General features: G+C 38.6%; 1 protein-coding gene across 6 annotated transcripts in view; it reads left to right on the forward strand.

Annotated features, from left to right (window-relative positions):
- The window catches only part of RAD18 (RAD18 E3 ubiquitin protein ligase), a 91,684-nt gene that overhangs the window by 17,356 nt on the left and 58,647 nt on the right, over positions 1–15,681 (forward strand). For all 6 annotated transcript variants that reach the window (XR_014064787.1, XM_081528159.1, XM_081528158.1 and 3 more), the window contains exons 5-6: positions 2,314–2,624; positions 9,978–10,077. Coding sequence is in view for 5 of the 6 variants with exons in the window: in XM_081528159.1 (XP_081384285.1) it covers positions 2,314–2,624; positions 9,978–10,077 (411 nt within the window). In the remaining variant the exon portion in view is untranslated. The remainder of the gene's footprint in view (positions 1–2,313; positions 2,625–9,977; positions 10,078–15,681) is intronic.

Genomic DNA, 15,681 nt, shown 5'->3' on the forward strand with positions numbered 1-15,681 from the left:
ATATGCACTTTTATTTTAAACCAACAATTAGTGTGAACTGGCTATATCTCTTTTTAGTTCTGTCAATTTTTGCTTTATACATTTGAAGCTATGCTATGAAATGAATGAAGTTTATGATTTTCTGGCTTCTAATTACATTGATCATTTTGTCAAAGTGAGATGCACCTCTTTCTCAATACTTTTGCCTTAAAATCTATTTTGTCTGTTGTTAGTGTTGTCACATTGACTTTCTTTTGGTTTGTATTTATTTACGCAGTACATCTTTTCTCATCCTTTTTCCCCTAATCTTTCTGCACCTTTATAAAATGGTTTCTTTTAAATAGTATATAGTTGCATTTTCTTTTATTTTTTAATCTAGTCTGACAAGTTTTGTCTTTCAGTTGGAGTATGTATCATTGTATTTAATTGGTTACAGTAATATTTTTACATTATTTAATTCCTCTTTTTTACTGTTTTGAGTTATTTTACTTCCATGTATGTTATAAATTCTCTAAGACATTGCTAGTGTGTTTTTAAAGTCAATACTGTTGTGTTTAGCCACATATTTTCTTTTTCTGGAGCTATTGATTCTTGTTGACACTTTATATGCTTCTATCTATAATCATTTTCTCTACGCACAAGAACAGTTCTTACAGTATTTCTTGTCTGCTGATGAGGAATTCTTATAGCTTTTGTTTGCTTGAGAATGTATTTTGCTTTCATTCTGGAAGAATATTTTCAATAGGAATAGGATTCAGTTTTTTTTTTTTTACCTGTACTTTTAAGATGTCATTCTGTTATCTTCTTTTTCTATAGTCTTTGTTGACAAGTCAGTGATATTTCTTACTGTTATTTCCTTAGAGCCATTGTTCTTAACTGGGAGTGATTTTGCTTTCTTTTTACCTCTTTCTCCAGGAAGCATTTGGTAATGTCTGGAGATGTTTTGGTTGTCCTAGTCTGAGGTTAGGGGTGTTATGCTAGTGACATTTCTGTAAGGCACAGAACAGTCTCTACAGCAGAAGATTATTTGACTCAGTGTTGGTAATGCCAGGGTTGAGGAACTGTGCCTTAGAGGTAGTATATCTTATTTTTCTCTGGTTGTTTAAAAGATTTTCTCTGTATTTTTTTCAGTAGTTTGGTTATGTTTTGCCTAGATTTCATTTTCTATGTTTATCCTTTTGGGATGAATTTTAATTCCCTCTTAGAGTATACATTATCTTATTCATTTGTCTATTTCTTTCTTTTTTCTTTAACATACTGGTCCTAGTTTTTTTGAAATTATTCTAATGCTACTCAGATCACTTCTGGATCTGCTTCTAATGACTATTTTGTCTCTTGATTAGTGGCTAATGTCTTCTTTGCATGCCTAGTAATTTTTAAATGTGTGTTGAATATTATGAATGAAATGTTATAGAGGCTGTGAATTGTCTTCCTTTGAAAGATGTTGAATTTTGTTCTGACAGGCAGTTAAATTACTAGGTCTTCACTTATTTCATCAAGGCTTGGTTTAATTTCTGTTAGATTTGCTCTGTTTCACTTTTGTTGCTATTTCTAGAGGATGATCCTTCTTCTTAAGGTGTAGCCTTTGTGGGGTTTCAGCTGAATGTCTAGAATCTTTACCAGAGTCTCTCACCTTTGGTGGGCTCAGATTCCAACAGTTTCCCTGCACTGACCTTCAGAATCTCAGTTTCACGACATCTGCTTCCTGTCAGGTCTTCTGTGACTTTGTCTTATGCTTTTGCAGCCCCGGAGATGATCAGTAATTGAGGAGCATTTCTCAGCTGATTTTTGGGGTGTTTTGTGGCTACTCCCTGCTCAGCACCCTGTGCCTCCAGTCCTAGCAACCTTTGCTCAGAGCTCTAATCTTTGTTCCCTCTACTCAGAGAGATCACTGGTCCCTGTTTTGACTTTAATACCCAACTCCCAGAGCATGCTGCCATGGGGAATTCTTGTGGAAATGTTGGATCCCCTCAAGTTTCTCTTCTGTCTCAGGGATAGTAGCCTTGTGTTGCTTATAGATCATGCTTATAAATGGTTTTATATGTTTTGTTGAAATTTTAAAGTTATTTGTGGTTGGAGAGTAAGTCTCATAGAAGCTATTCTCCATGGCCAGAATCTCAGGTCCCTGTGTTATCTTTTATAGACAGATTAACTGCTTTTAAAGTCAGATATATTGCTTTCTATTTTATTCTAGAAGAAACACTGGTCACCATTATGCAGTAAGTTCTGTATTTCACAGAAACAAATGCTAATTGAGAAAACAGCTTATGTCAGTTAAGTTGTGTGTATGTAAGTTGACATCTTTATTGTCTGCTGTGTTTTCTGTGCTTCAAGGAATCATCTGTTTGCCTTAGAGTCACCACCCATCTCTGCTGCTTCCTCCTCTTCAAAGAACCCGGCAGCCTTCAGACATTCATTAAAACAAGGAAGCAAGTTAATGGAGAATTTCTTGATCAGAGAAACTGGTGGTTCTGCGTCAGAGTTGTTGATAAAAGAGAATGAAAGCAAATTCAGCCCTCAGAGAAAGCTGAGCTCTCCTGCGAAGACCAGAGGGACACCTTCCGCAGAAAAGTCAGCTCCAGGTTCCTCAGAGGGTAGTGTTCCTGAGACACCCTCTACATCAGCCTTGAAACAAGTTACTAAAGGTAGGAAGTTATTTTCACATGTTTTATTTTCTTCATGGAAACCTTCTCATCCCACATGACATAATAAATAAATAGGATTTTTGCGGGGAAAGGATGGGAAAGAGCAGACCTCGTAACAGCCTCGCACATGGATGGAGGCAGTGCTCCCAAATACGTTCTCTTTCTCCTTGTAGAATGGGAATTCAGGCTGATGGCAGGAAAAACTAAGCGTTTTTAGTTAGTCTGTGCTTCACATATGGCGTAGCTTTCTGTTCTTCAGCTTTTCTTCTCCCCCTCATACTTCGTATCAGCTCCAGTTTAATATTGAAGAGCTCTTTTTATCTTATTATATCATCAGCTGAATACTTCCAAGCTGTTTTGACTGGCATTTACAGCCTTGGACAGTTTGACTGCTACCCTACCTGTCCATCCTTGTTTCTCATCTCTCCCTCTCAAAAATCCTTCTGCTCTAGCCAAGCTGATCTCTTGTTTATTCCTTGAAAACACTCAGGGATTAAAAACCTGTAGCCTGTCACTTGTTTTTATAAACAAGACCTCACTGGAACACAGCCATGCCCATTTGTTTACCTGTTGTCTACAGCTGCTTTCATGCTAATGCCTTAGTTTGTTAATTGGGACAGAGACCATCTGGCCCCCAAAAGCCTGAAATCTTTGCTACCTGAGGCTTGACTGAAAATGTCTGCCAACCCCATTCCATCTCTCCAGACTCTGTCTAGGTCTAACCCTTCTTCAGTTATGTTACATAGTATTGGTCTCTCATCACTAAAGTGTGGCCCCACTTGTTTTTGGACACTTTGCTTAACTTTTTGATGACTAGGTCAACTTGTTTAACCTCTTGTTTCCATATCTTATTGCCAGTGAAGTTCAGAACACCTTTTAGACGGAAACTCTGTCTTAGACATCCTTGGTATGCCCATACCACACATAGTGCAGGGCTGTTAGTGGTTACTAAACTTAGGTTGAAATTAGTTCGTTAGTACTTGAGTGTTTACATTTCATATAGATATGTGAATTTTTCTCTTGTATTTCCTAGCATATCTTATCTTTGGTCAGTTTTTGATCAATTGACAGTTTTTCTTGTAGTGTTTTTAAGTGGATAACATTTATCCCTGAGCAGAACCTGAAATCTTGCAGTAAACCCATAACATGTAAAGTAGATAAAATTTGCTTTGCTCCATTAAACTGGAGATGGAGGGCCTCACCTCCCCCACATCCCTGCCTGTTATCCATGGTGGCCTCTAGGCCCTGAGGCACCTCCAAAGGTCCCTGGAACTCCATCAGTTTCAGAATGATTGTGTTTCTGCTTTCTAATGCTACACTTATATAGGCATACCTTGAAGAAATTGTGGGTTTAGTTCTGCAGTAGGACTGCTGCTAAGTCGCTTCAGTCGTGTCCGACTCTGTGCGACCCCATAGATGGCAGCCCGCCAGGCTCCGCTGTCCCTGGGATTCTCCAGGCAAGAACACTGGAGTGGGTTGCCATTTCCTTCTCCAATGCATGAAAGTGAAAAGTGAAAGTGAAGTCGTGTCCGATTCTTAGCGATCCCATGGACTGCATCCTACCAGGCTCCTCCGTCCATGGGATTGCCCAGGCAAGAGTACTGGAGTGGGGTGCCAGACAGATCACAATAAAGTGAGTCATTTGAACTTTCTTGTTTCCCAGTGAGTATAAATGTTATGTTTATGCTATACTGTAGTCTGTTATATATGCAGTAGCATTATGTCTAAAAAAAAAATGTATACACCTTAATTAAAAATACTTTATTGGATATATATGTACATATATATGTAACTGAATCACTTTGCTATATACTAGAAATTAATACAACATGTAAATCAACTACTCCTCAATTAAAAAAAAAAATTTAACTAAAAAAAAAATACTTTATTGGTTAAAAATGCTGACCATCTCACTCTTCACCAAAGAAGGCAAGAGTAGGAGAAAAGACAGTGTCTTCAGCAAATAGTGTTGGGATAGCTGGACAGCCACATGTAAATCAGTGAAATTAGAACAAACCCTCACACTGTACACAAGAGTAATTTCAAAATGTTTTGAAGACTTAAATGTGAAACATGACACCATAAAACTCCTAGAAGAGGATGTTGGTAAAATGTACTAGTTTTCTTATGTCAGTCTTCCAAGGCACTAGAAATAAAAGCGAAGATAAACAAATGGGACCTAATCAAACTTATAAGCTTTTGCGCAGCAAGGGAAACCATAAACAGAGCAAATAGACAATCTCTGGACTCAGAGAAAATATTTCGAGGTGATGCAACAAATAAGAGCTTAATTTCCAACATATACAAACTGCTCATAAAACTCAATAACAAAAACAAACAACTGGATCAATAAATGTGCAGAAGAGCTAAATAGAAATTTCCCTGAAGAAGACACACAGATGGCCAGTTCAGTTCAGTTCAGTTGCTCAGTCGTGTCCGACTCTTTGCGACCCCATGAATTGCAGCACGCCAGGCCTCTCTGTCCATCACCAACTCCCAGAGTCTACCCAAACCCATGTCCATCGAGTCAGTGATGCCATCCAGCCATCTCATCCTCTGTCGTCCCCTTCTCCTCTTGCCCCCAATCCTACCCAGCATCAGGGTCTTTTCCAATGAGTCAACTCTTCGCATGAGGTGGCCAAGGTATTGGAGTTTCAGCTTCAACATCAGTCCTTCCAATGAACACCCAGGATTGATCTCCTTTAGGATGGATTGATTGAATCTCCTTGCAGTCCAAGGGACTCTCAAGAGTCTTCTCCAACACCACAGTTCAAAAGCATCAATTCTTCGGCACTCAGCTATCTTCACCGTCCAACTCTCACATCCATACATGACCACTGGAAAAACGATAGCCTTGACTAGACGGACTTTTGTTGGCAAAGTAGTGTCTCTGCTTTTAAATATGCTATCTAGGTTGGCCATAACCTTGCTTCCATGCAGTAAGCGTCTTTTAATTTCATGGCTGCAATCACCATCTGCAGTGATTTTGGAGCCCCCAAAAATAAAGTCTGACACTGTTTCCCCATCTATTTCCCATGAAGTGATGGGACCAGATGCCATGATCTTAGTTTTCTGAATGTTGAGCTTTAAGCCAACTTTTTCACTCTCCTCTTTCACTTTCATCAGGAGGCTCTTTAGTTCTTCACTTTCTGCCATAAGGGTGGTGTCATCTGCATATCTGAGGTTATTGATATTTCTCCCGGCAATCTTGACTCCAGCTTGTGTTTCTTCCAGCCCAGCGTTTCTCATGATGTACTCTGCATATAAGTTAAATAAGCAGGGTGACAATATACAGCCTTGACGTACTCCTTTTCCTGTTTGGAACCAGTCTGTTGTTCCATGTCCAGTTCTAACTGTTGCTTCCTGACCTGCATACAGGTTTCTCAAGAGACAGGTCAGATGGTCTGGTATTCCCATCTCTTTCAGAATTTTCCACAGTTGATTGTGGTCCACACAGTCAAAGGCTTTGGCATAGTCAATAAAGCAGAAATAGATGTTTTTCTGGTACTCTCTTGCTTTTTCGATGATCCAGCGGATGTTGGCAATTTGATCTCTGGTTCCTCTGCCTTTTCTAAAACCAGCTTGAACATCTACAAGTTCACGGTTCACGTATTTCTGAAGCCTGGCTTGGAGAATTTTGAGCATTACTTTACTAGCGTGTGAGATGAGTGCAATTGTGCGGTAGTTTGAGCATTCTTTGGCATTGCCTTTCTTTGGGATTGGAATGAAAACTGACGTTTTCCAGTCCTGTGGCCACTGCTGAGTTTTCCAAATTTGCTGGCATATCGAGTGCAGCATTTTCACAGCATCACCTTTGACGATTTGAAATAGCTCAACTGGAATTCCATCACCTCCACTAGCTTTGTTCGTAGTGATGCTTTCTAAGGCCCACTTGACTTCACATTCCAGGATGTCTGGCTCTAGGTGAGTGATCACACCATCGTGATTATCTGGGTCATGAAGATCTTTTTTGTCCAGTTCTTCTGTGTATGCTTGCCACCTCTTCTTAATATCTTCTGCTTCTGTTAGGTCCATACCATTTCTGTCCTTTATCGAGCCTATCTTTGCATGAAATGTTCCTTTGATATCTCTAATTTTCTTGAAGAGATCTCTAGTGTTTCCCAATCTGTTGTTTTCCTCTATTTCTCTGCATTGATCACTGAGGAAGGCTTTCTTATCTCTCCTTGCTATTCTTTGAAACTCTACATTCAGATGGGAATATCTTTCCTTTTCTCCTTTGCTTTTTGCTTCTCTTCTCTTCCCAGCTATCTGTAAGGCCTCTTCAGACAGCCTTTTTGCTTTTTTGCATTTCTTTTCCATGGGGATTGTCTTGATGGCCAGTAGATACATGAAAAGATGTTCAAAATGGCTGATTACTCAGTTCAGTTCAGTCGCTCAGTTGTGTCTGACTCTTTGGGACCGCATGGAATGCAGCACGCCAGGCTTCCCTGTCCATCACCAACTCCCAGAGCTTGCTCAAATTCATGTCCATTGAGTCAGTGATGTCACCAAACCATATCGTCCTCTGTCATCCCCTTCTCCTCCTGCCTTCAGTCTTTCCCAGCATCAGGGTCTTTTCAAATGAGTCAGTTCTTCTCATCAGGTGGCCAAAGTATTGGAGTTTCAGCTTCAGCATCGGTCCTTCCAATGAATATTCAAGACTGATTTCCTTTAGGATGGACTGTTTGGATCTCCTTGCTGTCCAAGGAACTCTCAAGAGTCTTCTCCAACACCACAGTTCAAAAGCATCAGTTCTTTGGCACTCAGCTTTCTTTATAGTCCAACTCTCACATCCATACATCTTTACTGGAAAAACCATAGCTTTGACTCTACAGACATTTGTTGACAAAGTAGTGTCTCTGCTTTTTAATATGCTGTCTAGGTTGGTCATAACTTTTCTTCTAAGGAGCAAGTGTCTTTTAATTTTGTGGCTGCAGTTACCATCTGTAGTGATTTTGGAGCCCAAGAAAATAAAGTCTCCCACTGTTTCCATTGTTTCCCCATCTATTTGCCATGAAGTGATGGGACTGGATGCCATGATCTTAGTTTTCTTAATCTTGAGCTTTAAGGCAACTTTTTCACTCTCCTTTTTCAGTTTCATCAAGAGGTTCTTTAGCTCTTCTTCACTTTCTGCCATAAGGTTGGTGTCATCTGCATATCTGAGGTTATTGATATTTCTCCCAGCAATCTTGATTCCAGCTTGTGCTTCATCCAGTCCAGTGTTTCTCATGATATACTCTGCATACAAGTTAAGTAAGCAGGGTGATGATATACAGCCTTGATGTACTCCTTTCCCGATTTGGAACCAGGCTGTTGTTCCATGTCCAGTTCTAACTGTTGCATCTTGACCTGCGTACAGATTTCTTAGGAGGCAGGTCAGGTGGTCTGTTATTCCCATCTCTTGAAGAATTTTCCACAGTTTGTTGTGATCCATGCAGTCAAAGGCTTTGGTGGAGTCAATAAAGCAAAAGAAGATGTTTTTCTGGTCTTGTCTTGCTTTTTTGATGATCCAACAGATGTTGGCAATTTGGTCTCTGGTTCCTCTGCCTTTTCTAAAACCAGCTTGAACATCTGGAAGTTCACGGTTCACATATTGCTGAAGCCTGGCTTGGAGAATTTTGAGCATTACTTTACTAGCATGTGAGATGAGTGCAGTTGTGCGGTAGTTTGAGCATTCTTTGGCATTGCCTTTCTTTGGGATTGGAGTGAAAACAGACCTTTTCCAGTCCTGTGGCCACTGCTGAGTTTTTCAAATATGCTGGCATATTGAGTGCAGCACTTTAACAGCATCATCTTTTAGGACTTAGGATTGTAGGCTGATTATTAGATAAATACAAATCAAACTAGGATGAGGTACCGGTTCACACCAATTAGCATGGCCATAATTAAAAAGTCTGCAAATAACAAATGCTGGAAAGCATGTGTAGAAAAGGGAACCCTCCTTCACTGTTGGTGGTGAGTAAATTGATGCAACTGCTGTGGAAAACATTGTGGAGTTTCCTTAAACAAAAAATAAAGAGTTGTCATATTATCCAGGAATCCTACTCCTGGAGATATATCTAGAGAAAACTCTTACTCAAAAATGTACATACACCCCTATATTCATATCAGCACTATTCACAATAGCCATGAACTTGGAAGACATGGAAGCAACTTTATGTCCATTGACAGATAAATGGATAAGGAAGATATAATACATGTATGCAATGGAATATTACACAGCCATAAAAAAGAATGAACTAATATCATTTGCAGCAACATAGTTGGACCTAGAGATTATCATACTAAGTGAAGTATGTCAGAAAGAGAAAGACAAATGCCCTATAATATCATTTATATGTGGAATCTAAAATATGACACAAGTGAACTTATTTCGGAGACTCACAGATATAGAAAACGAACATGGTTACCAAAGAGTGAAGGGGGTAGGGTAGAGATAAATTAGGAGTTTGAGATTAGTAGATACAAACTATTAAATATAAAAAAGGTAAACAACAAAGTCCTACTATATAGCACACGGAGCTATATTCAATATCGTGTAACAAACCATAATGGAAAGTAACATTAAAAAGAGTATGTGTGTGTGTGTGTGTGTGTGTGTGTATACACACACACAACTGAATTGCTGTACTGTATACCGGAAACTGACACAACACTGTAAATCAACTGTGCTTCAATTAAAAAAAAAATGCTGACCATCATCTGGCAATGCAGGGTTGCCACAAATCTTTAATTTGTTAAAAAATGTTAAAAATGCAGTATCTGAAAGTGCAATAAAGTGAAGTACAATAAAATGAGGTATGCCTTTCGTTACAAATGAGGGCTAAATGAACGAATTCGTAGTCATTAATAATCTGAACAGTAGTTGGTCCAACCAATTCATGTTTCTATCTAGCTCTACATACCCTGCGCCCCCACCCCCACCCCCGACTCTGCTCCCCTGGCGAATATTTTTATCTTACTCAGGTGGTTAGGACTGCTTCAGTGCTATACATGAATGGTTCCGAAGACTTGGTATAAACTCAAGATGAGTTTTATAGCTTGGTCATCCCTTGGTAGGGAAAATTTAACTAAAGCACCTTCTAAAAAAACTAATTCCAGACTTCTTTGAAATCTCTTCTTCTAGGCCAGGATTCTAATTATGTGATTTTCCACAATGTAACCCTTGCCCTGTAAGCAGTCTGTTCCACTCCTGCTGCCCTGAGGTGTCCTTCTTTTTCTCTTCTGCTTTTCTAAGTGCATGTTAAGGTTGGGTTTTATTTTTTAATGTTAGTTGTTGAAAGATACCTGGTTGTTATTACTTTTACTCTTTCTGCAAATAATAAAATATTTTTCTCTTTTTGAAAAATACAGTGGATTGTCCTGTTTGTGGGGTTAATATTCCAGAAAATCACATTAATAAGCACTTAGACAGCTGTTTATCACGCGAGGAGAAGAAAGAAAGCCTCAGAAGGTAAGAAAGTGAAGCATAATTGTTGAGCTACTTTAGCTTGCGCTTTTAAAAATATTAGCTGACTACCCGTTCTCTCTCCTTGTTCTTTCCACAACTCCCACCTTGCCAAATATAATTAACTTTACTATATGCTAACAAAATTTGACTTAATAAGAAATTCAATTTAGAATTCAGTTCTTTTTAGGGTTATTTTCTTCTTTTAGAATTTTAGAACTACTATAAAGCCCTTGGCCCGAGAAAGCAAGGCTAGACTCTGAATATAGAACACATCAAATCTTTTTTTGGTTCTTAGGAATCTTAGAAGTTTAAATTAGCAAAATCTAGCTTTTTCAAAAATTTTGAATAATTACTATATACACATGATATACTGTATACACATGACATTAAATAGTACAGAAGGGTTTTTATTTTTTTTAGAAACAACAGAATCATTTATTCATTCAACAAATAATTATGAAGCACATAACCATGTACCAGGCTTTGTTAAGCATTGGTGAATGAAAATCAGATACTCTTCCCTTAATACCCATTTTTTCCTAGAAGGATGCAACCAGTAGGCTTGCGTTTTGAAGGCAATGATTTTCTCTGGTGATTGAATATGTATAAACTTTCATTTGTATAGTTTGTCTGTGGGGCAGATTCAGAAGGGAATGTGTGAAATATAGTTTGTGTGTGTGTGTGTGTGTGTGTATGTCTATGTGTATGTCCCCTGCCAACTACCCAGGTGAGATAATTTGTCAACCCAGTATTTCTACCTAAACTTACGCTACTTTGCCTCCTTTATGTATCAAAATCATGATAGATTATTAAATTGATCAATATTGTTACACATGTAAGTTAAGAATCAAATTTTAGTTGAAGTTACATTGCAAGGTGTTATAGAATCTGTGGTAATGAAGATAATAAGGAAGCTGAAGCCACGAATTAGATGAGTCTGATGATGAAGGGAAGACATGAGATGAGATGGCAGTTTGGGGAAGGAATAAGGAGCAAGATCAGGGAAGATTTTATTTTTAGACTGAAAATTATATAAGCCTTTAGCCTCCTCCTTTTTACTATCTCTGGGGAGAGGGCAGATGATACAAGGAACAAGAGAGCAAAAGTCCAGTAATGAAGTGTCTTTGACATGCAGAAAGAGCCTTTCTTCTGAAACAGGATGGAAAGAGGAGTGAATAGGTGATCATTCAGAGGATCTGGGATGGAGGGAGGAAAGGGATTAACGGGAGGTGGGAATGAGCAGAATGCTTGGTTCTCACATCTGGTTTGTTTGGAAGAACTTGGAAGAGTATTTGCCAGAAACCATGCTGATAAGGCAGGACTATTTTGTTGGGTTTTGTGTGTGTGATTAAAGATAAAATGGTGTCACTTAGATTTTATGAGTAAATCGGCAGTGAATGCAGGTTCCTAGGGACAAACTCTTGCTGTTATAATTTACAAAAACTGACTTCCAGATGTTCAAGCTGGTTTTAGAAAAGGCAGAGGAACCAGAGATCGAATTGCCAACATCCGATGGATCATCGAAAAAGCAAGAGAGTACCAGAAAAACATCTGTTTCTGCTTTATTGACTATGCCAAAGCCTTTGACTGTGTGGATCACAATAAACTGTGGAAAATTCTGAAAGAGATGGGAATACCAGACCATCTGACCTGTCTCTTGAGAAACCTGTATGCAGGTCAGGAAGCAACAGTTAGAACTGGACATGGAACAACAGACTGGTTCCAAACAGGAAAAGGAGTACGTCAAGGCTGTATATTGTCATCTTGCTTATTTAACTTATATGCAGAGTACATCATGAGAAACGCTGGGCTGAAGGAAGCACAAGCTGGAATCAAGATTGCTGGGAGAAATATCAATAACCTCAGATATGCAGATGACACCACCCTTATGGCAGAAAGTGAAGAAGAACTAAAGAGCCTCTTGATGAAAGTGAAAGAGGAGAGTGAAAAAGTTGGCTTAAAGCTCAACGTTCAGAAAACTAAGATCATGGCATCCGGTCCCATCACTTCATGGGAAATAGATGGGGAAACAGTGAAAACAGTGTCAGACTTTACTTTTTTGGGCTCCAAAATCACTGCTGATGGTGACTGCAGCCATGAAATTAAAAGACGCTTACTCATTGGAAGGAAAGTTATGACCAACCTAGACAGCATATTAAAAAGCAGACATTACTTTGCCAGCAAAAGTACATCTAGTCAAGGCTATGGTTTTTCCAGTGGTCATGTATGGATGTGAGAGTTGGACGTTGAAGAAAGCTGAGCACCGAAGAATTGACACTTTTGAACTGTGGTGTTGGAGAAGACTCTCGAGAGTCCCTTGGACTGCCAGGAGATCCAACCAGTCCATCCTAAAGGAGATCAGTCCTGGGTGTTCATTGGAAGGACTGATGTTGAAGCTGAAACTCCAATACTTTGGCCACTTCATGCGAAGAACTGACTCATTGGAAAAGAGCCTGATGCTGGGAAGGATTGGGGGCAGGAGGAGAAGGGGACGACAGAGGATGAGATGTCTGGATGGCATCACTGATTCGATGGACATGGGTTTGGGTGGACTCGGGGAGTTGGTGATGGACAGGGAGCCCTGGCATGCTGCGGTTCATGGGGTCGCAATGAGTCGGACATGACTGAGAGACTAACTGAACTGAAAGCACAGCAATGCTTTATTGATTTACAGTGAGGGGCACCAATTGACAGTTCTTACTGTAGTGTTTTTAGCATGATAGTTAATCTTTTTCCTCTGAGTAGAACCTTTTTTTCAAGTGAAAATGCACAGTGAACCGTAACATATAAAACAGATAAAATTGGCCCTGTCCATTAAAGTGGAGATGGAGGATTGTGCTGTCCCCATCCCCCATCTCTCCCTGAGTCCCTGTCTGATAGCCACTGTGGTCCTTAGCTCCCTGCGACAAATGCCTGTGAGGTCTTGCATGCACAGTACTCACCCCTAGTGGGTAAGTTTGTTGATGAGAACAGATTTTTAGGCTGCCTAGTTGAGATTTGGGATAAAGAAACTGGATCATTACAAGTATTATTTCCCATAAGCAGTGAGAATCTAATGGTCTAATGAAGAATCTTTCATTCTAATTCATTAATTTAATTAATCTTTTAATTTCTAATTTCTTTAGAAATTTTTTTTCCCCTAAAGAATGAGTTGGGAATATAGAAGCTGGGCATTTTCTCTTTGAAGAATAAGGAATCAACACTAATAATTTTGTTTGGACTGCTCTTTTTCTAGATGCATCCATCATATTTCTTCTCACACACTTAGCTCATCAGTTTATCCAAAGATTTACTCATCCATGTATGATTAAGTTCAAGTTCCAGTTGTGGTTCTGAAGAGCTCTGTGAAATTACTATAATCCTGCCGGTTACTCTAGCACAATTTAGGAGCACTGTTTTCTGTCTCTCTCTCTCTCTTTCTTAGAGGAAGGTTCACTGTACAAGTTAGTGTGTTGAAGTCTTTGAGAATTCCTACATCAAACATAATTGTTGTATTTTGTTTAATCCAGTAATTCCTAAATTTATTTAACCCTAAAACCTTTTTGTTCTCATAACTCATTTTGCAAAGTTCGCATTTGTGAAGATACACTTAGGGAGACATTGAACCACGTTTCTCTTTGGTGACGTCCTGATCTTGGACTCTGGTCACATAAAAGAGTATATGATATTTAAAAAAAAAATTTCTCCACAACATCCCAACAGGCCATTTCTTAATGTGGATGACAGCCCTTAACCCATCCTTTGTAGATTCATATCAGAGGTGATCAAAGAATACTTTTCCTTTTGCTGTCCTCAGATTTTGAGGACCCTTAAATGTATTACTGTTTCACCAAATCCTAGAAGAAAGATCAGTGTCATTTTCATGTTTTAGGAAACATCAGACTTCATATTTAAAAAAATTTTTTTTAACTTTTTATTTTATATTGGAGTATCATTGATTAACAGTATTGTGATAGTTTCTGGTGTATAACAAAGTGATTCAGTTATACATATACATGTATCTGTTCTTTCTCAAATTCTTTTCCCATTTAGGTTGTTACATAACAACTGAGCAGAGTTCCCTGTGCTACACAGTAGGTCCTTGTTGGTTATCCATTTTAAATATAGCAGTGTGTACATCATATTTTAAAATTCTTGAGAGAAATTGTTGATTTCTGCTGGTGCTTTTCAATGTAAATGCCAATGAACAGATAGTTTTCCATTATAATTTCACAGTCATAAGTTTAATCATGTATCCTTAATAAAATATATGTTTTAGGTACAGACTTAATGAATTATCCTTTACAATATTCTTGTATAAACTCCTTCAAAATGTTTTTCAGGACTTGCTACCTCGTGTGATTTTTTATTCAGCTATAATACAGTAAAGAATATGCCTGCAGTGCAGGAGACCTGAGTTCGATCTCTGGGTTGGGAACATCTCCTGGAGAAGGACATGGCACCCAACTCCAGTATTTTTGCCTGACAGAGGAGCCTGGGGGGCTACAGAAGAGTTGGACACGGCTGTGCGACTTACACTATCACTGTAATCAGTGTTATAGAGCCCAGTAGGCAGGCTGTCATTATAAGAACACTCTTCAGAAAAATGCAATCTCTTGAGGGTTTTCAGGGTTTTCTGCAGTTAAATAGTTATTTCTGACTTTTAGTCTTTATTGATGGAGCATAAAAGAACTAATCTTGCCAGGAAATGGTGGTATTGTTTAACAGAGAAATGTTTGGTTGTCTTCAGTCTGTATTCAGCTGTTTTCTCTCGTATGGTCACTGGACCATTTGTATTAGATTTTCATGTGGAACCTTGTTAATAGAGATTTTAGATCTCCACTTAAGAGCTGAGCTGAGTCAAAATTGGTAGTTGCTGTGGCAAAGTGATTGAAAATTGCATTTTTAATAAGCTCTCCAGATGGTTCTGAGATGCTTCAAAGTTTGAGCAGCATGGCCTTGTGCCCACTAGGTATATGCAAGTCCTTTGTAAAATCTTGTTTGTTTGTTTGTTTTTTTGATAAACATATTATTTTCAAGTTTCTTTTAATTGTTACCTGAAATTTTGATATTTCATTTAAAAATGATTGCAGTTGTAGTGTCTACATTGAATACATATTTATTAAGCACCTAATTGCCATAGCATTGAGCTAGGTGACGTACTCAGCTAGGTTATAATCAGATTAGATCAATTAAAATTTGTCAAGGAGTTCCTGTCTATAAGATTTTCTCAAGTCATTAATATTTTTAGGTAGCTTGACTTCTGCATATTCCATTGAAAGAAATAATGTTTATTAATTGGTTTTTTGGAGGAAGTAGAAGAAAGTCGTTTGATTGGGCTTTGTTATATTTATAATTGCAGCTTAGTGCTTATCATTGTGTTCATCGTGAAAATACCATAAAGAGCCAAGTGGCAATTTAAAAAATATATATATTTACTCATTTTTTTATTTGGCTGCGCTGGATCTTAGTTGCAGCATGCAGGATCTAGTTCCCTGACCAGGAATCAAACCTGGGCCCCCTGCATTGGGAGAGCAGAGTCTTAGCCACTGGACTGCCAGGGAAGTCCCCAGGTGGTGATTTTGCTAGTACACTTATTCTTTTCTTTTTTAACTGAAGGAAAAATTG

The sequence above is a fragment of the Giraffa tippelskirchi genome, chromosome 9 (genome assembly GCF_054371585.1).
Source record: "Giraffa tippelskirchi isolate mGirTip1 chromosome 9, T2T-mGirTip1v1.2.pri, whole genome shotgun sequence".
NCBI lineage: Eukaryota > Metazoa > Chordata > Mammalia > Artiodactyla > Giraffidae > Giraffa > Giraffa tippelskirchi.